The sequence below is a fragment of the Astatotilapia calliptera genome, chromosome 15 (assembly GCF_964374335.1).
Source record: "Astatotilapia calliptera chromosome 15, fAstCal68.1, whole genome shotgun sequence".
In the NCBI taxonomy this organism is placed as follows: domain Eukaryota; kingdom Metazoa; phylum Chordata; class Actinopteri; order Cichliformes; family Cichlidae; genus Astatotilapia; species Astatotilapia calliptera.
Window position 1 is genome coordinate 14,176,625 of NC_137436.1, and position 18,775 is coordinate 14,195,399.

At 42.0% G+C, this 18,775-nt stretch overlaps 1 protein-coding gene across 3 annotated transcripts; it reads right to left on the reverse strand.

Annotated features, from left to right (window-relative positions):
- Positions 1–4,198: 4,198 nt before the first annotated feature.
- On the reverse strand, positions 4,199–17,433 carry mideasa (mitotic deacetylase associated SANT domain protein a). Of its 3 annotated transcripts, none has more exons than XM_026142562.2 (13): positions 16,847–17,433; positions 14,682–16,420; positions 11,782–11,997; positions 9,615–9,957; positions 9,447–9,513; positions 9,220–9,362; positions 9,019–9,122; positions 8,833–8,908; positions 8,613–8,701; positions 7,986–8,129; positions 5,830–5,958; positions 5,504–5,670; positions 4,199–5,234 (listed from the first exon to the last, which is right to left on the reverse strand). In XM_026142562.2, the coding sequence occupies exons 2-13, from the start codon at positions 16,194–16,196 to the stop codon at positions 4,952–4,954; spliced, it is 3,276 nt and encodes a 1,091-aa protein (XP_025998347.2). In that variant the 5' UTR covers positions 16,197–16,420; positions 16,847–17,433; the 3' UTR covers positions 4,199–4,951. The 3 variants fall into 3 exon arrangements, with proteins under 3 accessions (XP_025998347.2, XP_025998346.2, XP_025998345.2); XM_026142561.2 differs by having other exon boundaries at positions 16,836–17,398; XM_026142560.2 differs by having other exon boundaries at positions 16,832–17,398.
- Between the last annotated feature and the right edge of the window lie 1,342 nt (positions 17,434–18,775).

Consider the following 18,775-nt stretch of genomic DNA (forward strand, 5'->3'; position numbering starts at 1 on the left):
TTTCTTTTTGAGCATGCTATACACTTTGGCCTTGGTTTCCTTCCATATAGCTACCACAAGAATGAAACTGACCTGCAGCCGCACAGGTCAAACCGTGAAAATATTTTCTTGCTCACTGGCTGAACATTAATAATCTCTCTGCTTTGCATCAGATTTAACCTTGGCCCTGCTGGTTGAGAGCCACAGATCCCCGCATTCGTCTTCCAGACATTTAATGACATTGATTTAGCATTTAGCCTTTGTCTCCACTGTGCCACTCCAGTCTGAATTGTAATATCTTCATCTTCTACGCCCCAATCTATTTTATTGCATCCATATAACTGGGTTTCTAATGGGGCTTTATTAGCAGGCCCTGTGCTCAGGGAAGACATTTGATCCTCACTGTAAACCCAGTAATACTCTGTCACTTGCACGGCAAAACAAGTCCTCAGGACAGTGAGTACACCACACTGTCAGCTGCATTTCATTGCATATACACACACACACACATAGCCACACTTTTTAAACTGTTAATGTTTCCTAAGTTGCACACTTTAAAAAGCTTAATGATCTTAAGAAGAAACGTTTTAGTGTTTTATAAGGAAATATGTTACTTAGTGTATCCTTCATGTTTCATATTTTGTCTGTCTTTCAGAATCCAAAGTGGTCTCAGAAATTATTCATCTACAAGAAATTAACTGCTTACTTTTTATGTCCCATCATCACAGTGCAAAATTTATGCTTATGCCACAGGTGATCCACATGGAGCAGATGATGTGATTAGATTTTAGAGCATCTTTCTGCATAAATCTGCATGAGATAAAACTGATTTATTAAAAAATTCTCCCAATTTGTAATGAGAAATCTCTCCTGCGAGGATACACCGGTAATCTGTCACTGCACTGGTCACGCAGTCTGTTTTCATCCAATAAAGCAATTCCATCTGGGATACAGTTGACATTCTCCAGTGAGCTATTTCTTTACTTTTGTGTAACCTAAATCCGAATTCCCAAGGTAGTTTTCGGCACCATCTTTACACAGATCCTGATTTCAAATCTGCCCGTGTGGATTTGCGCAATCGTAAACATGCTTTACCAAGCATGTTTAGCTCCCAGTAATCAGCTAAGACAATAAAGCAATGAAAGTGCCTCTTGCTTTGTTCAACTGTTAGAAAAGGGCCGGGTAGTTACAGATAGCTTTAATGTCATGTGGTGGTTTATCATTTTTTGACTCACTTTCTCACATCAGCTAGTAATCTGCAAGATGAATATATCAGGATTAACTTTATATTACAAAGAGGGAATGTGTGTTGTATCTCAAATTCTTTTGAACCTTCTCTTTTTGTTTATTGGATCTAAGCAGAGCTTTTAAAAAAACCTTTTAGATGATATATTATAACACAAGGATTATCCTTCTCCAAATATACAGAGACTTTTCAGCAACACCTAGGAAGAAGTTATGGGTAACCAAATATAGCAGAAACCCACAGAGGAGCCATCATGTGCAAATGTCTAATGCCATGTGGGCATGCATGGCAAGCAGACTGGTTTATTCAACTTCTGTCACACTGTGAGATAAAACAGAGAAGTGTGAATGAGGCTTGAATTTCACTGATGATGTAACAACAACTTGTGACAGTTGCCGACATTCTTCAAAGGCTGTGGCGTTTGAAATTTTATTGATTGCCATTAATATTCCTCAAACAAATGCAAAAGAAACAGCCTGGACTTTTGAGAAAGGACAGGGCAGATTTGTTTGTGGTCTTATGCTGTTGTAACTCATCAGCCTATGTGTTGGATATATTCTTCGTTGTGCTTTTTGGCTAATTTCAGTTATGAGACTGGTGATCTTTAGTTACCATACCCATTTTCTTTAGCTCCAAATCAGGTTGGCTGTTCAGCTTTATCATCAACAATGTTTTTTTTGTTTTGTTTTGTGGTGAATATCTCAGAAGGTCCTGCCCTTACTGATGTGTCATAGTTCCTGGCCTCCATCTCCAGTATTTTATCTTACATACTGCCTTGCCCCATGCCCTATGCTGCTTTACAACTGCATCGTGCAGTAATCACATGATTAAGCATGTGTAGAGGTGTTCTTATTCATCTTCTTGAAGTGCCCAATGAGTTTGTCATGTGCAACCCTCATCTTTTTCATTTTCGTTGTAAAGTCATTACATTTGGCCTGGTTTTGTGGCAGGGTGGTGTTGAGAGGGCCATCAGTAATGAAAAATTATATAGTGCAAACTGCAAGTCAGCATTTAGATTTCTACACCTTCTGCAGTAGAGGCATTAGCAGGATTTTTTTTAAATGGGGTGGACCAGGAGTGGCAAGAACACAGCATGGGAACACAGTGAGGGGGGCTACAACACATGAATGAGACCAGAAATGTAAGGTTTATGTCACAGCTGCCTGAAATGTTTCTGTAATATTTAATCCACCGGTATGTGGAAGCGCTTTAGCTGGAATTATATTTATTGTTTTACAAAAAAGCAAAAACATGATCTTAAAGCATTTGATTATTTTTCAATTAAGATGCCATATTACAGCTATTTACTTCCATTTCTGAACAGAGAAATTAGTTTTAGTGTTTTTTGTTTTTTTGTTTTGTTTTTTTACAGAGAGAAGCTTTTAGTGGTTAAATATTTGATTAATTTCTGATTTCTCAGAGAAGTCTAATGTGATGGTTTAAATTCAGGTATAAAAAACATGAATTCAATTTGTTATTTAACTAATAACTAATGTTAAACTTGATTATCCAGCATACAGTGGAGTAAAAGGAAAAGGTAGTATAAGATGGAAACAGTAAAATAAAACACAAATACATTAAAGCTCAGCAAAGCATTAATTTGGGTTAGCCGCTATTAGCCTCAGCTAACAGATTAGCTTCGCTTAGCTGTTTTTAGCTTGCATTAGTGAATCTTTCTTTAAATAGAACAACATTGTTGAACTTGGACACTTGCCGAATAAACTCTTATGATGTGAGCATGTAATCAAATGATCAAAATTAAATCAGAGGAAAACTGTGATTTTATTTTTTTTAGGACATTTTATATTAGGTATAATGTTAGCTTAAAACTAGCTCCTGTTATTATTTAGCTGGCTAGTTTTTATCTGACCAGACACACTACTCAATTTCTATTTATTCAATTCAATTCAATTTTTAAATTAAATTCAGTTTTATTTATATAGTTCCAAATCACACCAACAGTTAGTTGCTTTAATTGTCTTTGTACTGTAATGTAAAGACCCATAGAAGGAAAACAGAAAAAAACCCAAAACCAAACAACAACAATCAGATAATCCCTATGAGCAAGCATTTTGGAGACAGTGGGAAAGAAAAAACTGCCTTTTAGCAGGAAGAAACCTTTAGCAGAACCAGGCTCAGGGAGGGCTGCCGTCTGTTGCGACCAGGTGAGGGGAAGAAGACAGGACATAGTTATGAGTATATATTTTTCCCGTTAAAGAAACAAAAATAAATAAATAAAAAAGCTCTTCTCATTTAAAACTTCTAGAGCGTGCAAAAAATGTGTAAAACCAAGTGTTTCAGGCAGTCTGTAGCCTGAGCTTTTGGCATGTAAAGAAAATCATAGTAGGTCCACTTTAAATCAAAGGATCACATGAAACAAATGTGGATTTTTTTTTTCTTACACTCATCCAAAGTCAGATTATGTGTTTAAAGCAATGTCTGCTGCTAGATTTTTGCAGCAGGAGGAAAGTAAATGAAGGCCACTCCAGATGGGCTGGAGACAGAAACAGAGCCACTTTGTCTTCAATAATCTCAGCGCAATATCCCTCGCATCTCATCTCCCGAGAGCATCATTTCCCTTTATGGCTCACACTCCTAAATGGCTGAATTATGCCACCAAAGATCAATGCAAAATTTCACCACTCCCTAGCGTCTCAAGACAAGTTGGCTTTCCAGCCCTTAATCTTAAAATTATAGGCCTTTGGAGCCTGTCTGGCATATAAGACCTATGAGCACAGCATTAGAAGTAAATCTCTCTTTGCCCACTAGATGTATAAGGATGTTATGATTTAGGAATATAAAATGACATAAATCTTGACTTGGTCTACATAGAATTTAAGCCACGTTTATCTTAGGCCAATCAGACAACAGCAATATTTCCATTCACCTACAGGCAGCCATGAAGGGAAATTCTCAGATCACACTGAACCTCTGCCGCCATCTGCTGGTTAAACAAAAAACCCCATCCACTCCTCAGAAGAATATATTTCTTTAATACATTTCTCAATTCACCAGTCACATTACAGCCGACATGATTACTTTTTATATTATCAAAATCACTGAAGAAAAAAAAAAATGCAGTATCATAAATATATGACAGTCTCATATATATATTTTTTGTACATATTCATTTCAAAGGTCCCTTAGTTTAAAAATAAGTGTACAACCCACCTAAAAATCTGATAGAAATCTGCTAAATTCAGCGCTGTTTTTTTTCCTGTAAGAAGTATTTGAAACAGAATGGCTTCTGTCTTTAAAGGGAAGCAACTATAAAGTAATGATTGCCTTGATCTCATTTTATTGCTAGAAAGATATCCTGATTCATCAAACAACCATTGAAGATCTTAACATATGTTCAATTAAATAAGATTTAAAAAGGCCCTATTAGCAAAAGCAGAAGCATAGCACACGGACATTTTACACACACAAAAAAAAAAAAAAAAACCAACAAAAAAAACAAACTGATTATTTCAAAGGTACAAATGTGAAAATGTGGAGTGTGGCTTACACGCTGACGGTGTGAATCTGAATTACAGTCAAAGACAAACAGTTCAGGTCAGGAAACAAGTGAAAAGATCAACAGGAAGACTTTAAAAGCATCTTGTGCTTATTCTGCTCCTCATAGGGGAGCACATGTTTTTAAACACCTCCCTCCCTGATTTGTTCACCATCTCCCCTCTATTTACACGTCAATCCATCCCATTAATGTTCGTCTTTATATCGGTCTCACTGCCAGTCTTCATCGTCGTCATCCTCCCCCTCTGATGAGTCCTCTTGGCTGCTGGCCTCAGCCTGCTCTGACGCTCCATTCCCATTACCTCCCCGCTGGGTCTCTGCAGCAGACACAGCTGCCGCCGCTGCTGCTGCTGCCGCCGCCGCCGCCTTCCTGGCTCGAGCTTGAGCTGCTGCCTGCTCCTCCTCCTCCTTCTGACGCAGCGCTGCAGCCTTCTTCTCCTGCTCGGCATGACTCTTCATGTGAGCGCTTCGACTCTTCACTTTATAAAACACTCTGTAAGGGAGGAAAAGGGTGCAGCGTTATGCTTGATAGCAACTGTTTGGAATAAAGCGGCGCTATTGAAAAAATAAATAAATAAATAAATATATCACGGAATTCACGGAAACTTCTAAACACACTGTGCCCCACAGAGATCAGCACACTGAGATGAACCAAAAATCACCAGCATTATTTGGACTCTTATAATGAATGAGCAAACATTCATAACACAATGCTAACAGGTCAGGAATTAACGCCAATCTCTGTGATGGCTTTTGTCGTACCTGTTGCATTTCTTGCAAGGAAAAATCTGCTCAGGTTCCTGCGAGGGCTTCAGTGGCACCCGGGGCTTCTTTGCAGCAGGCTCGGCCCGAGATCTGGGAAGTGCTGGAGACTGATGAGCCTCTTTATGAACAGTATCTGGCTCTTTGAGCACCAGCACTGTTCCTGCCTGAAGAGGCAGAAACAGAAGGTTGCGTTTTAGCACAGTTGAGACCAATGGTTCATAAAATTTAGATTTTTTCAAATAAATAAATATATTGTTTTTTCCTTATTTTAAATATATTAACTGATAAGGATGTGTATCAAAGAACTATGAAATGAAACTTACATAGTCATGAACCTGTAGTGACTGAGCGACCCTCGCCTGCTGTTTTCTCTCATTGATTTGCTCTAAAGACATATTCTTCTTGTCATCCTCATCCGCTTCACCTTGAGTCATCTTCGGCTGCTGTGAACTCTGTAAGGAATCCCACCAGGGAAATTAGGCAGACTATGACCCAGAATCTTAAACATTACTTCAAGACAATAAGATCCTTGTTTCTTCATTAAAGGGGACCCGTTATTTATTTTTTTACCCTAGTCTTTCTTCTTAATTGTCCCCCCCCCCCCCCCAAAAAAAACCCAAACAAACAAAAACAGAGGTTTTCCTTAATAAAGTCGCAGCTGTTGAGAGTTTTGCAGCCTCCACTCCCTGGTACACTTGACTCAGCTTTCTCAAGATTTCCTCAAAATGCTTTCTTAGTTGCCAGACCCCCCCCCCCCCTTCCTAAAAAAAAAAAAAGAAAGCACATTAACAGTGGATACACAAAATGTATTACTCTATTCAAGGAACCCAGATGAGGGGCAGCCAATCAGAAGTAAAGTGGGTATCTTGTTTCAAACTAACAGGCTCTATTTACGGGGAAGGATAGGATTAGATTAAAAATTGGATCTAGACATCTTTATATAGAGTAATAATCATATACAAATATGATTATTACTCTACATTTTTAGACCAGCTAATGTGCAACCCTTCTTTTCTCACAACCACCAACTCATCGTTCTTGATTCCAGTGGTCTTAACATTTTGCGTGGCCAGAGCACATCCTTATTTTGGTACTTTTGTAAATAACTGCTGTCAACCAGAGAATAGGTCCAGGGGTTGCTTTATTTAGGGTCACACAAATACATGTATCAGAAATGCTGAAGAAAGCCACTGGCTGAAGGGTGTCTGTTTCTTTTTGCTGCCGTGTATTTAAAATAACATAGCAGCAAAAAGACGTGGCACAAAGCATATTTCTCCATGTGCAGACATCTGTATTCACACACAATGAAACCCCTTCTTAAAAACACTCAAGTTCCATTTGATTAGTTGAAAAATGTTGACGACTTTTAATTAATCCTAAATATATTCAAACAGATAAATATAACATGGAAGACACATTCAACCATGCACAATGAAACGCACATGAGACATTGCAAATACTACATATACGGTCATGGTAAACAGTACACCAATCAATTCAAAGGTTTTATGTACAAGCACATAATCTAAAGCACACCTGGTGTACTTAATGCTAGGTAAATACAACCTCAGGTGAGCAACAATACAACATATTACAAAGTGTTATTATTTATTTAACAACAATTTTGCCAAAAATTAAGAAGCAGTGTTTGAAAAGCTGAGTGCATCCCATAATTCAAGAGCTTATTTAACCACCTTTAGAAGCACTAATGTGAAGTAACTGTTTTCTGTGACTTAATCAGTCTCTCACATCATTGTGGAGGAATTTTGTCCCACCCTTCTTTACAGTGTTGCTTCAGTTCACTAAAGTTTGCAGGCATTTGTTTATGCACAGCTCTCCAAGCTCCTGCAAAAACATTTCAGTCAGGTTGACGTCGGGTTTTTAATTGGACAATTATAACACCCAGAAATGATGTTGCAGATTTACTGCTGGGTTTGGGGTCGTTCTCCTGTTTTATAACTCTAAGCTTAAGCTGTTGGACAAGTGGCCTCACATGGTTGACTTTGACTGCAAAACCAAGCCCAAATCCTCACTCCTCCACCAACGTGCCTGACAGTTGGTATCAGGCGCTTGTGCTCTAATGTGTGTTTGTATGAGAGGAGTTTCAGCAGATGTGGCGCTATTAATTATGGCCATGAGGCTGTTGAAGAGGCCTTGGTTTCAAGCCACACTGAAGTCATTTATTGCACGTCTTCCTCCTGCTCTCTTACCCAGCTTTCCCGATTCCTCTCCACTGCCCTATCTCAATAAAGGTTAACAAAATCAATCAAATGCATTTGATTAGCAGCACCTGGCTGCCACGTAGCCTCTTGAGGCTGTAATTTTTCACACAGTGCTTCTGCATTTTGGTTTAACTTTTGTTTGATAAACAACAAATTAAAGGACCAGATTACTTCACCTTAGAATTCAGGATGTGCTTTTTATTACCATGACTGCATATTGACTCTTTAAAATAAAGGTCAGATTTAACCGCGCTTACCTTGACGTCCACGACTGCCTCTGCGTGTTTTTCCACAGGTGAATCAGGAGGGCCGAACATTAAAATCCCATTGCGACCAACTTTCACCTGCTTCTTGTATGTGTAGTAGAACTCCACACACTGAGCCACGGTCTTAGTCCGCACCTTTAAAACAGTCAGAGAAGCGTGCACATGTAAAGCTTTATTGAATAATAAGAATACGTAAGATAATCCTTGAGAAGTCACTCTGTCTCAGCTTATTTTACCGCTTTTTTTTTTAAAGCCCACATTTCCTATAAAAATAGTCATTTCCTGTCGCAAAGAGGATGTGAATTTTTCAGTCTGAATGACTTTTTGAACCTTTTTAAAGATGCAGCTCGTCTTTGTGTTGAGAGGTGAGCGTCCTCTTCCTGTTTACTCATTTTCCATTACATCTAAATCTGGCATCATGCAGCAAAGACCGAACGTCTTAACTATTATTGTCTTGTTTGATTAAAGCAATTACGTGAATGCCTCGAGGAGTGCACAAAGGATTTATTGACGCTACACAGAGTGCATTTAATCGTATGCAACTGTTTGTTTGGTTGCTTTCTTCCCCCCCACTGATTCACAGTTGTTCTTGCTGCAGGGTCAAATTAACGAACATACCAGTTTCTGCACCAGAAAGAAGTCCTTCCTGTAGGCAGAGATCCCCTTATTGAAAAACCGCTTCTCCTCTGCTGTCCAGCTGTCAGAGCCTGAGGGGAAAACAAATGCAGTAAAAATAGGCGAGTGAGCAAGAGCATAAATTGCAGAGAAAGGCAAAGAGAAAGCACGTTACAGCTGATTGAAGCAATTAGCATAAAAAGCTTCTTTTTGTTGTTGTTACCTGAGTAGTGATAACCTATCAATTGATGGCCTTTGGGGAAAATTGGATCCTGATGCATCAAACGTCCCAGTGTTTCCTTAAAAGTTGGCATCACCGTGAGCAAAGGCATGTCCCTCATTTGAAAGCTATGAAACACTTATAAGTAGTAGTGTAAATAATGTAATATCTGTACGTCACTTTACTCACAAGGAAATCTCCTCCACATTCATGAAAACAGTGCAAAGCCAGCTCCTGATTGGTTCCTCCTCCTCTCAAAACGCTCGAACATGCCATGTTCATCAAATCCTCCACTACAAAGAGAACGTGAGGAGTGTCGATGGTGACAAAAAGCTCAAAGTATGAATAAAAAGCGAGGTCGGTAGGTCACATGTTATGATGGACACTTACTGGTCTCTTTGTCACCATGTTTGAAGGCGGCGTCATCAATAGGAACCCAAACCAAGTCCGCTTTGTGCTGGGCGGACTGGGAAGAAGCTTCATCTTGCAAATCAGGAATTTCTGCCTGGTACTTTTGCCCAATGTTGATCCGTCTGAATGCCAACACAGAGGGCTGAGTTATGAAGCCGTCAGTTAGAAACAAACATCCAAACAACCTACTATTAAGTGCTACTCACGGTTCGAGGCTCACAGGTGTAGCCTCGGCGTTCAAGGTGAAGCTAGGCGGCGTAACGTCTGAACTCGCTGGAAGAGGCGAATGAAAAAGCTCTTGCTTGTTAAGTAATTTATTCAAACAAGTAACTCACATATATCACTGCAAAAGAACTGAAGCAAACGAGACTCACTGGAACGCAGAAGGCTCCGAGCTGCAGACTTGGGCGTAGGCGGGGGCGGCAGGATTTGGTTGGTTACAGCTATGTTAGTGAGGAAGGTGGAGAAGTAGAGTCCGGAGCCCTCCCGCACAGGAGACAGGATGGGTGGTGGCGTGTATGGGGGAAAGGTAAGAGGGTTGTCCATCAGGCGCACCGGAGAACGGAGGTTGCTCTGAAAGGAAGTGATGCTGGAGTAGACGGATGGTGCGATGAAGGTGGATGGTTTGGGGGGAGGGATGATGAGAGGTTCGGGACGTGGCCTGCGCTTCAGTTTAGCTTTTCCGTCCTCATCAAGTCCTGTATCGCTTTCCTCATCCTGGATGGAAGAAGCAGAGTTAACACAAACCTATATTTTTTATAACAATCATGAGCAGGTTTCACGCCTGACTGATCAAATTCAAGGAATAAATTCTCCCTGCTATCCTCCACCTTCCTCCTGTATTAACCTTTATTGCTCCTGGATCAGACACAACCGGCCATAAAGCTGACTGAACGTTCTCACGTGGTTTATCGTGACGCAATCTAAGTTTCTCTGTGAGAAGGGAAAAGCCACACACAGACGACAACGCCTCATCAGCTGGGGTGTAAATGGATTTTACACAACAAGTCAGGTTAGAAAGGCGTTTTTAAAGTTCACCGATTTATTATTAAATCTCAGGTCCAGATCGTTAACTGTATTAAAACATCCTTTTGGACTAAACCGTTTCTGATATTCAAATTATGCTAGTGTTTTGAGACTTATGTGATAAAGTTTTGTACCTCTATGTCCAACATTTGAGGACCTTGTTGGAAATTAAAGGAACAGTCCCACACACAACAACTGAACATTTTCTCAGGCCTGTAGTGCCATTTCTCTGTTGGTGTCAAACGCCCAGCTTTGGAGGAATTGCCTGTGCATTCAGCTGGGACTTGCCTTAATTTTATGACTTTGCAAAAAATAAATAAAACTCAGCTGCAACTCCAGAAATCCCAGCGCCCAGTTTCTCCAGTAAACGGAGAAACAGAATCAGAGCTGGCACAAGCTAAAATCCCCTCTGAAGAAGTACTAGGACCACATTAAGGAAAAGTACATTGTTGTTCATTTCATTTTAAATTTGGAGATTAAAGTTGTAGTTTGAAGTCAAACAACTCCCACGGCTGCTATACTCTCTACAAAATGCCGGGTATAGATGAGTAATTGAAACGCCAACTTTAATCTCTGTATTTTGACTGTTTTCTCAAAATGAACAATGACATTTATGTTGTTGCACTAATACTCCTACCTAATACTATCATTAATGTTTACTTCTCACCCCACTGTCACAACCACATGCAACGACATGCATGCTAGCTTAATTTGCGATTCTAAACTGAGTGTGTGAATGATCACCCATTTTTTTTTGTACAAGCCCTGTGACAGATTCATGACCTGTCTGGGTTATGTGGTTATGAAAATGTATGAATAAAGTCATTCTGAAAAAGACACTGAAGCTGAATTTTGCAAATGTATTTTTGGCACGTTTAGCCCTAAACGGGTCTTGGTGTCGCTTTACAGTAAGAATAAGCAGACCTCTCTTCACCAAACCTACTCGACCAGATAAAAATATCTAAGCTCAATTCGGAGTTTGTCTTCTCCCTACATTGATTTTTTTGCATTACACACATAAAATAGATTTAATCATCTGGCCCAGTGATGAGTGTACTTCCTGAATCTGACTTCACTGTGAACCTACAGTCTGTAATGATGTTCATGTGGTTCAGGATTTTGGAATTAATGAGTCACATCATCTAATTCAGTCCATAAATTGTGGGTTGGTCCAAGTTTCAGTTGCACATCTCTGTTACTCCTCAGCAGATGTCTGAAAGACTCAAAGTCTCAATGTTTAACCACTGCGAGGTCTGAGCCGACCCATGAGAAGTTGAACTTTGAGGTTGTTTGTGTAACTGGGTGGGATGACATTGTCTTTGCTAACAATACTGCTCAAACTTGCATTTTAAAGGGGGGTATCAAGGTAGTTATGCAATGTGGTCTAAGCCTGAATAAACATCTACAAACACGACGGCTGTAAATGTTTCATCGTGGTATGCAAAAAAAGAAAAAAGTCCCTTTAAAGTGACTGAAAGGAAAACAATTCAAATCTCTCGTCCTTAGGGAACTAACCTGAGCAAAACTCTCAGTCATGGTGCTTCTCAGCGATCGCCGGCGAGCCACAATGACAGAAGGTTTGCGATCGGATGGTGCAGCAGGCCGCTCGCCCTGACCGGGCCGCCCCTGAGCCCAGCCACCCTGAGGATCTGTTTGACCTCTGTGGACTGGCACAGATACTGGGATGACCAGGGGCACCATTGTGGCTTGCCTGCTTGAAGCACCGTCTTCCTGTTGAGGCACAATAAGGAAAGAGGCAGGAAGATTAGAAAAGGCAGAAGAGAGTTGAGGAAGTAGCAGGAAAATAAAGGAAAAGGGATTGAGATATAAAAAGAGGAAGAAGTCCAAGTGGTCACATGAGCTTTTTTTGCATTCGGCTCCAATTTAAAAAAAAAAAAAAGAAAAGAAAAAAAAAAAGAAAGAAAGAATCAGAATTACTGTTTCTGAACAGAAATATCTATTCTTTCGTTGTTTTTTGTAACATTTGAATCACTAAAAAGTCCCCAAGATACAACAGACATACATTTCTTACATTCACCAGCCACTTTATTAGGTACAGCTGCTTTAACTGCTCATCAGTACAAATATCCAATCAGTTAATCACATGGCAGCAACCCGGTGCAAATAGACACGGTTAAGATGATCCGCTGAAGTGCAAATCAACCACTTGGAAGAAATGCGATTTAAGTGACTTTAAATGTGGCATTGTTGGTGCCAGATGAGCTTGTCTGAGTATTTCAGAAACTGCTGATCTACTGGGATTTTCCCACACAAGCATCTCTAGGGTTTACAGAGAATGATCAGAAAAAGAGAAAATATCCTGCGAGCAGCAGTTCTCTGGGAAAATTGCCTCGTTGATGCCAAAGATCAGGGGAGAATGCCCAGACTACTTTGAGCTGTTAAATAGGCAACAGTATCTTCAATAATAACAATCAAGGTACGCAGAAGAGCATCTCTTAACTCACAACATGAGCTACAGCAGCAGAAGACCACACTGGGTGCCACTCCTGGCAGCTAAGACAGGAAACGGAGGCAACAACTCAAACAGGCTCAACAGTTGCACAACAGATGAAAAATGTTACCCGGTCTGTTGAGTCTCAGTTTCTGCACCGACATCCAGGTGGTAGGTCAGAATTTAGTGTAAACAACAGGATAGCGCACCATCCTCTCAAACTGTTCTTGAACATCCCAGTGAGCTCAGTGGCCTTCGCAGCCACCAGATCTCAATCTGGCTGAGCACTTTTGGGATGTGGCAGAACTGGAGATTCATGCAATGGACGTGCAGCTGATAAATCTGCAGTGTTATGTCATGACATCAATATGCATCAAAATCTCTGAGAAATGTTTCCAGCACCTTGCTTTAGTTATGCATACACTAGCAGATCTAGTTGTACCTAATAAAGTGTCCAGTGAACATAGAAAGCACAAAAAAAATGCAAATAAAGTTCAAAAATATATTATTCGAATAAAAAGTAGCAATGACAACAAAAACATGATACTATCACGTCAATCTGGACAAATTTCTCTGAGACAACTCATTTAATCAATGCCACAGAGGATTAAAGAATAGAGGGGAACATGTACCCAATAAAGTGGCAGATGAGTTTACTTTTAAGATTTAAAAGCACCTAAATGATAAAGTAGTAACTTATTATTTTCCTCAAAATTAATTCCTCAACCAATAAACCACATATCAGCTTGAAACGCCATAATTAAGAGATCAATTAAAAATGAAAATTTAAAATAAACACCACAGAGCAGAAAAATTAAAGTCTCTTTCAAAACATGTGCATTCCACCTGTAAAATAAAAATAGAAATATATAAAATTTCATCATAGGGCTTTACAAGCACATACTTTGGCAGGCTTTCGGAGACGTCCACATGCCTGCCTGGTATTTCTGCTCATTCTAACTCAAAGAAAAACTAGCAAAATGAGTAATCCTGGCTTCTAGTGGTGGGGGTTAAAGCATGAATCAGTTTTGTGATTTATAATTAGTAAAAGTTAAGAACAAAAGTAAAGACACTCGTCTCCTGACCTAGAAAACAAAGTGCAGTTTAACTAACCACAACGAAACAGCTCTGGGTTGTGAATCGCCACCTTAAACCTGTTTGGCGTGTAGTGGGGAGAAAAGGAGTGTAGCTATACAGGTTGACAGTGCTGCCCCTCCCTAGCTCTGCTGAATGACTGGGAAAAGGCCTGAGGAATGTGGAGGTGTGCAGACATGCAGCTGCTCCAACGTGCGCGCGGTGCAAGAAAGCCTTCGATAAGCTTCGTAACCCCCTGAGGGAAGAGGACTACCTGTCCGTTTGCTTGCGTTAAAATGGACTCAGACTGAGTTTTACTCATTTCTGCGACTTGTGTTTATGTAAAAAAAACAACAACAAAATAAAAACTGCTAAAGAAACCTTAAAGAAGCAGGCCCCAGTGGGTGTGCCACGATTAAAGTAAATATTATATATCCTGAATAAAACGACAGAGCGTATCATCTTTCATACAGCAGTAAAATGAGGAGAGCAGATCAAAAAGGCGAATCTTCAGTGAACGGCAGACATTCAGGTTTCACCAGATACGTTGTCTGCAGTATCGATGTGCAACTTGTTAAAACAGCCCGCAATGGCTGAGGCTCAACAGCTGCACGAGTCGAGTAAACAAGCCCAAGAAAAGGATTTTGTAAACCATAGGGAAGTTCTGCATAGAAACAGAGTCCTTCCTCTTTGTACAGCTGCTTGCCAACTTTGCCAGATGAGAAAATCTGCTCTCACTTGCACAAATGAGCTGCCTGCCCCGTTCCCTCTCAAGCAACCTGAGCCTAAGAGTATTTTATTTATTTCTTTTTTTTTAAAATCATATTACTCTCATAAATGATTGATATATTCCCTACAGCAGCAGTGTAATGAGCCATTTCTCTTTTACCTTTACAATTTTTGCAGGCAGGGACTCCATCTCTGACGCCTTCTGTGCCAGGGTTTCCAAGTTGATCTCCTTGGATGCTCTCCTTCTCCTACGGATGACCCCTCCTGTTGTCACTTGGCTTTCCCCTGCTTTCGCAACCTGCGCACCCGCTACTCCGTTTTGGGGCGGTGGAGGCTCTTTAGTTTGAGACCAAATGTTTGTGGAAGGGGGATCCAGTGGCGACTGCCCCTCCCTGGAAAGGCGACGCGAGCGCCGAGGAGCAGCCGCGTTTGCGGGCTCTGTGGGATTTGCGCCGGCCTTTTCGGGGCATTGATCAGGAACGGCTGACGCGTCACAGCTTTGAGCCTCTGCTTCCTGCTGCGGCTCCGTCGAGTGAACATCTTCTTTGGACCCAGTTTCAGATGGAGGTGGCTCGGCAGGCTGATAAGCGACGAAGTTTTGGGTCTGCTGCTGTTTTGGTTGCACCTGTGGCTGTGTCGTGTCTTGCTGTGACACATTTTGCTGCTGTAGCTGCTGCTGTTGTTGCATTTGCTGGATTTGTTGCTGTCTCTCCTGGAGCTGCTGCTGCTGCTGCTGATACTGTTGCTGCATTTGTTGCTGCAGCTGTTGGATTTGATGTTGCTGGATTTGGTGCTGCTGTTGCTGCAAATGTTGCTGTTGTTGCTGCTGCTGCTGCAACTGAATCTGATGCTGTTGATGCAACTGTTGTTGCTGCTGCTGCTGTTGTTGTTGGTGATGATGGTGATGATGAATTTGTTGCTGTTGTTGTTGTTGCTGCTGCTGCTGCTGCTGCATCTGGTGTAGAAGCTGCTGCTGAGTTTTGGGCTGCTCACTGTAGGGCAGGTTCGGAATTGCCTTGTTTGCTGGAAAAACCGAGTAATAGCCAGATGAGAACTGTTGCTTGCTGGGTCTAAATGTTGCCTGGAAGGGCTGCAGCATGGACCCCTGCAAACCATGAGGTGGCACATGTGACTGGCCTTGGAGCTCCACGCCTTTGTGGCCATGTTGATAGGCTTGCAGCTGAGCCTGGTGCATTGCCGCCGCTGCAGCATGCTGTTCCCACTCAATCCCCCTGCCTTGAGCCGGAGCCTGTGTGGCATCTCTATAAACCTCCACAGGTCCGGACAGCTGATTTTCCCCTCCCATCGGCAGAGCTACACCTTCGTGGACTCCCTTGTGGAACGTCATCTGATTCCTGACATTCACTCCGCTCATGTAGGGGCCAAAATTCTGTCCCCAGGTCGACACAGGAACTTCCTGGGACCAGCCAGGGGCCTGTAAGGAGTCCTGGTGCATCCATTTTACTGGAGCACCCTGTTGATAGTGCGGTAAACTCTGGGGCCCTTTCTCTTGATTATAAACACCAGAGCTGCTGGCAGAGTCACTGTGGCTTGACTCTAAAGCTGGCGGTCCCATACCATAATAAACCTCCCCTGGGTGCTGCACAGCCTCTTTCATGGCTGCAGCACGGTGCTTACCACTCTTGTCAGTATTTACTTGAGCAGGAAGACTCATAGTAATAGAGCTTTCAGTCCCGATCTGTGAGCGTGCAAAAGCAAGTTGGTGCCTCTGTAGTGCGCTTTCACTGCTTGTGGTGAAGAAATTCTTTAACTGTGTATACAGAGGTATCTGGGAGGAAATATAAATCCCAAAGGAAAGCACAGGGTGGAGAACACGCAGTCCTCCTTCAAGAATCAAATCTGAGGCTCGCTGTCCATCCTCTTTAGGGGGTGCAAGACCTTACGATAGAAAGAAGAAGTCAGACACTTTTGTTTTCTTAGAAGACACAGAGTTTTCACTCGACTCTCAGTCGTCTTTGGCAATGAGGAAATTGAGGCCTACGCCAGCAGATAGCCCCGTTAGAGTAAAGTGAAAATATACAGGATTGCACGCAGATTGAGCAGAGAGAAAGAGTGCGCGCAAATAGGGCATTGCAAGTTTCGAAGGGACAGACAGACCTCAACACGGCGGCGCTTACAGTGTAGCTGCCATTTGGCACAACAAGAAATACAGGAAACGAAGGGGCTCGTGCAATCACCCGAGCGATAGCCAGTGATGTTTGTGTGAGAGGAGAAAAAAAGAGCAATAAGGAAGCGTCTGAGGAGCGAAGAGCTCTTAGGCAATCCAGCAGATTAAAAAGCATTACTTACACACCGTGTGATCACCTTATCAATGGTGCAAAGAGTCGCCCGTGTCCAACTCCACGGAGTCACTTTGGTTTCGATCAACTGCGCGCAGCTCCATGAAGGGATCGTGCGCAGCAAATGTCATAACTCTTGACAACTTTCCCTCGAGTTTCACAGCGCGCAATATGGCGAGCAGGCGAGCGAGCAGCCCCGCGGAAATACGCTCCAAAGTCCGGCCAGGGCCCGGGGCAGGCTCAGTAACGCCGTAGTTACAATGTTGCACACTGTATCCGCAAAACCGTACACTTCCAGGAAAACATGTCCACAACTTTCCCCCCCTCCACCTCCTCCTCTCCTGCACGCAACGTAAGTAAACCCACACGCGAGACGCTGAACGTGCAGCGGCCCGCTCGGGCACTTCCTCAGATCAGTGCGCTTTCGCTGAGAGGAAAGCTCCGAGTGTTTAAAGCCGCCGTTTCGGTTTGTCCGAGGTGCGCGGAAAAAGAAAAAAAGGCTGCGAAACTGCGCAAAACACGCAGAAAGTTGTGCACCTCCAAACGCACCGCCTCACCCCAAAACAGCTCAAGTCACATCCTGTTATCCAATCCGATTGTTTGGCCACTCCCATCGCCGCATCCGTGTGCGTTTGTTTCTCAGTGGCGGCTTCCCCGGAAATCGGAGGCTCGTCACACGGACGCAGTTTGTTGTTGGTTAAAATCAGGCCTCCAACCGGGTTTACGTTTGGATAATTCATCTGGTTCAACAAACCCCAGCTCTTCTATTAGAATTTATTCCTCGTTTTATTCATTAAAGCGGGCTTATTACGCGTTATTTAAAGCCCAGCTACTCACTTTTATCATTTCATCCATGTTTATGTTTTTAACAAGAAACCTATTTTAAGCAGCTTCTCTGTTTCCTGCCAGAGACGAATACATTTCCCGTCATCTGCATCTGTCCACAGTGTTATTTACGAGCAGGCACCACACTGATTATCTGGGGTGCATGCACAAACCATTTTGTGCCTCATTTTTCACATGCAGAAGACCCACCTACACCCACCAGCCACTTTGGTGGTACACCTGCTCAGCTACATTTTGGCATGCAAACATTGTCAACATGACCTACTGAATAAACAGCGCATCAGAATGGTGGAAGAAAAGTCAATGACAGATAGCTTTCATCTTCTCTATTTAAATGGGTTGTTTAATGGACTGTACTTAATATTATTGTTCACCCAGTCGCGTGCACATTTATGCAGGGTCTTTTTTTCCCCTTTAAGCCTTAAGTTCTTCCTCACATTCCCACAGACTCACTCATATTACAAGGGATGCATCGGGAGAGTTCAGTCTCTTGCCCAAGGATACTTAGACATACAGACTGGGTAAGCCAGGGGCTGAACTGAGAGTGTGTCTCTGTTGGTTAAATAAAATAAATTAAATATAAATACAGAGCCCCAAACCTCCTCTGGCATTAGCATCAAGACAAAAGCTGTGCACTAGGAGCTTTGTGGCAGGGGTTTCCACAACTGAGCAGCTTCTGGAGGTGCAATGTGTAAGCGGCCCAGTGCTTTTGCCCATATAGTTTATGTGGAACGGGGCTCTGGGGCTTTGACTCAAACATTTTGTTCTTCACCTGCTTGTTTTTGTTAAAACAAACTTGAGGAGCGACAGGTGGCTCTGATTGAAAATCTAAAGCCACTGCATGCTCATATAGTAGCCGACTTGCAGTAAATGTTTTCTTGCTTCTCTATATTTAATAGCAACATTATTCTAAATATTGACATCATCGTGACTTTAGACTCACAAGTAAAACAGAACTCATCAATAAAATGTTTGCTAAGGTCAGAAATCCGAGAAGTCAAGTATACTTAGAGTTCTTTTTTTTTTAGAGGGGCTGCCACTGCTAGAAATTCCAAATAATGATGACAACTTTTATAATCAGTTGTTGACCTCATGCAACACGCTTTAT

Bases quoted from the DNA above. Each gene is read 5' to 3' on its own strand.
- mideasa (XM_026142562.2), bottom strand. From the start codon at position 16,196: ATGAGTCTTCCTGCTCAAGTAAATACTGACAAGAGTGGTAAGCACCGT. The intron at 9,958-11,781 runs GTTAGTTCCCTA...TCTTCCATCCAG, and splicing joins TGACTGAGAGTTTTGCTCAG to GATGAGGAAAGCGATACAGG. The intron at 8,130-8,612 runs GTATGTTCGTTA...ACTGTTTTAAAG, and splicing joins TCTTTCTGGTGCAGAAACTG to GTGCGGACTAAGACCGTGGC.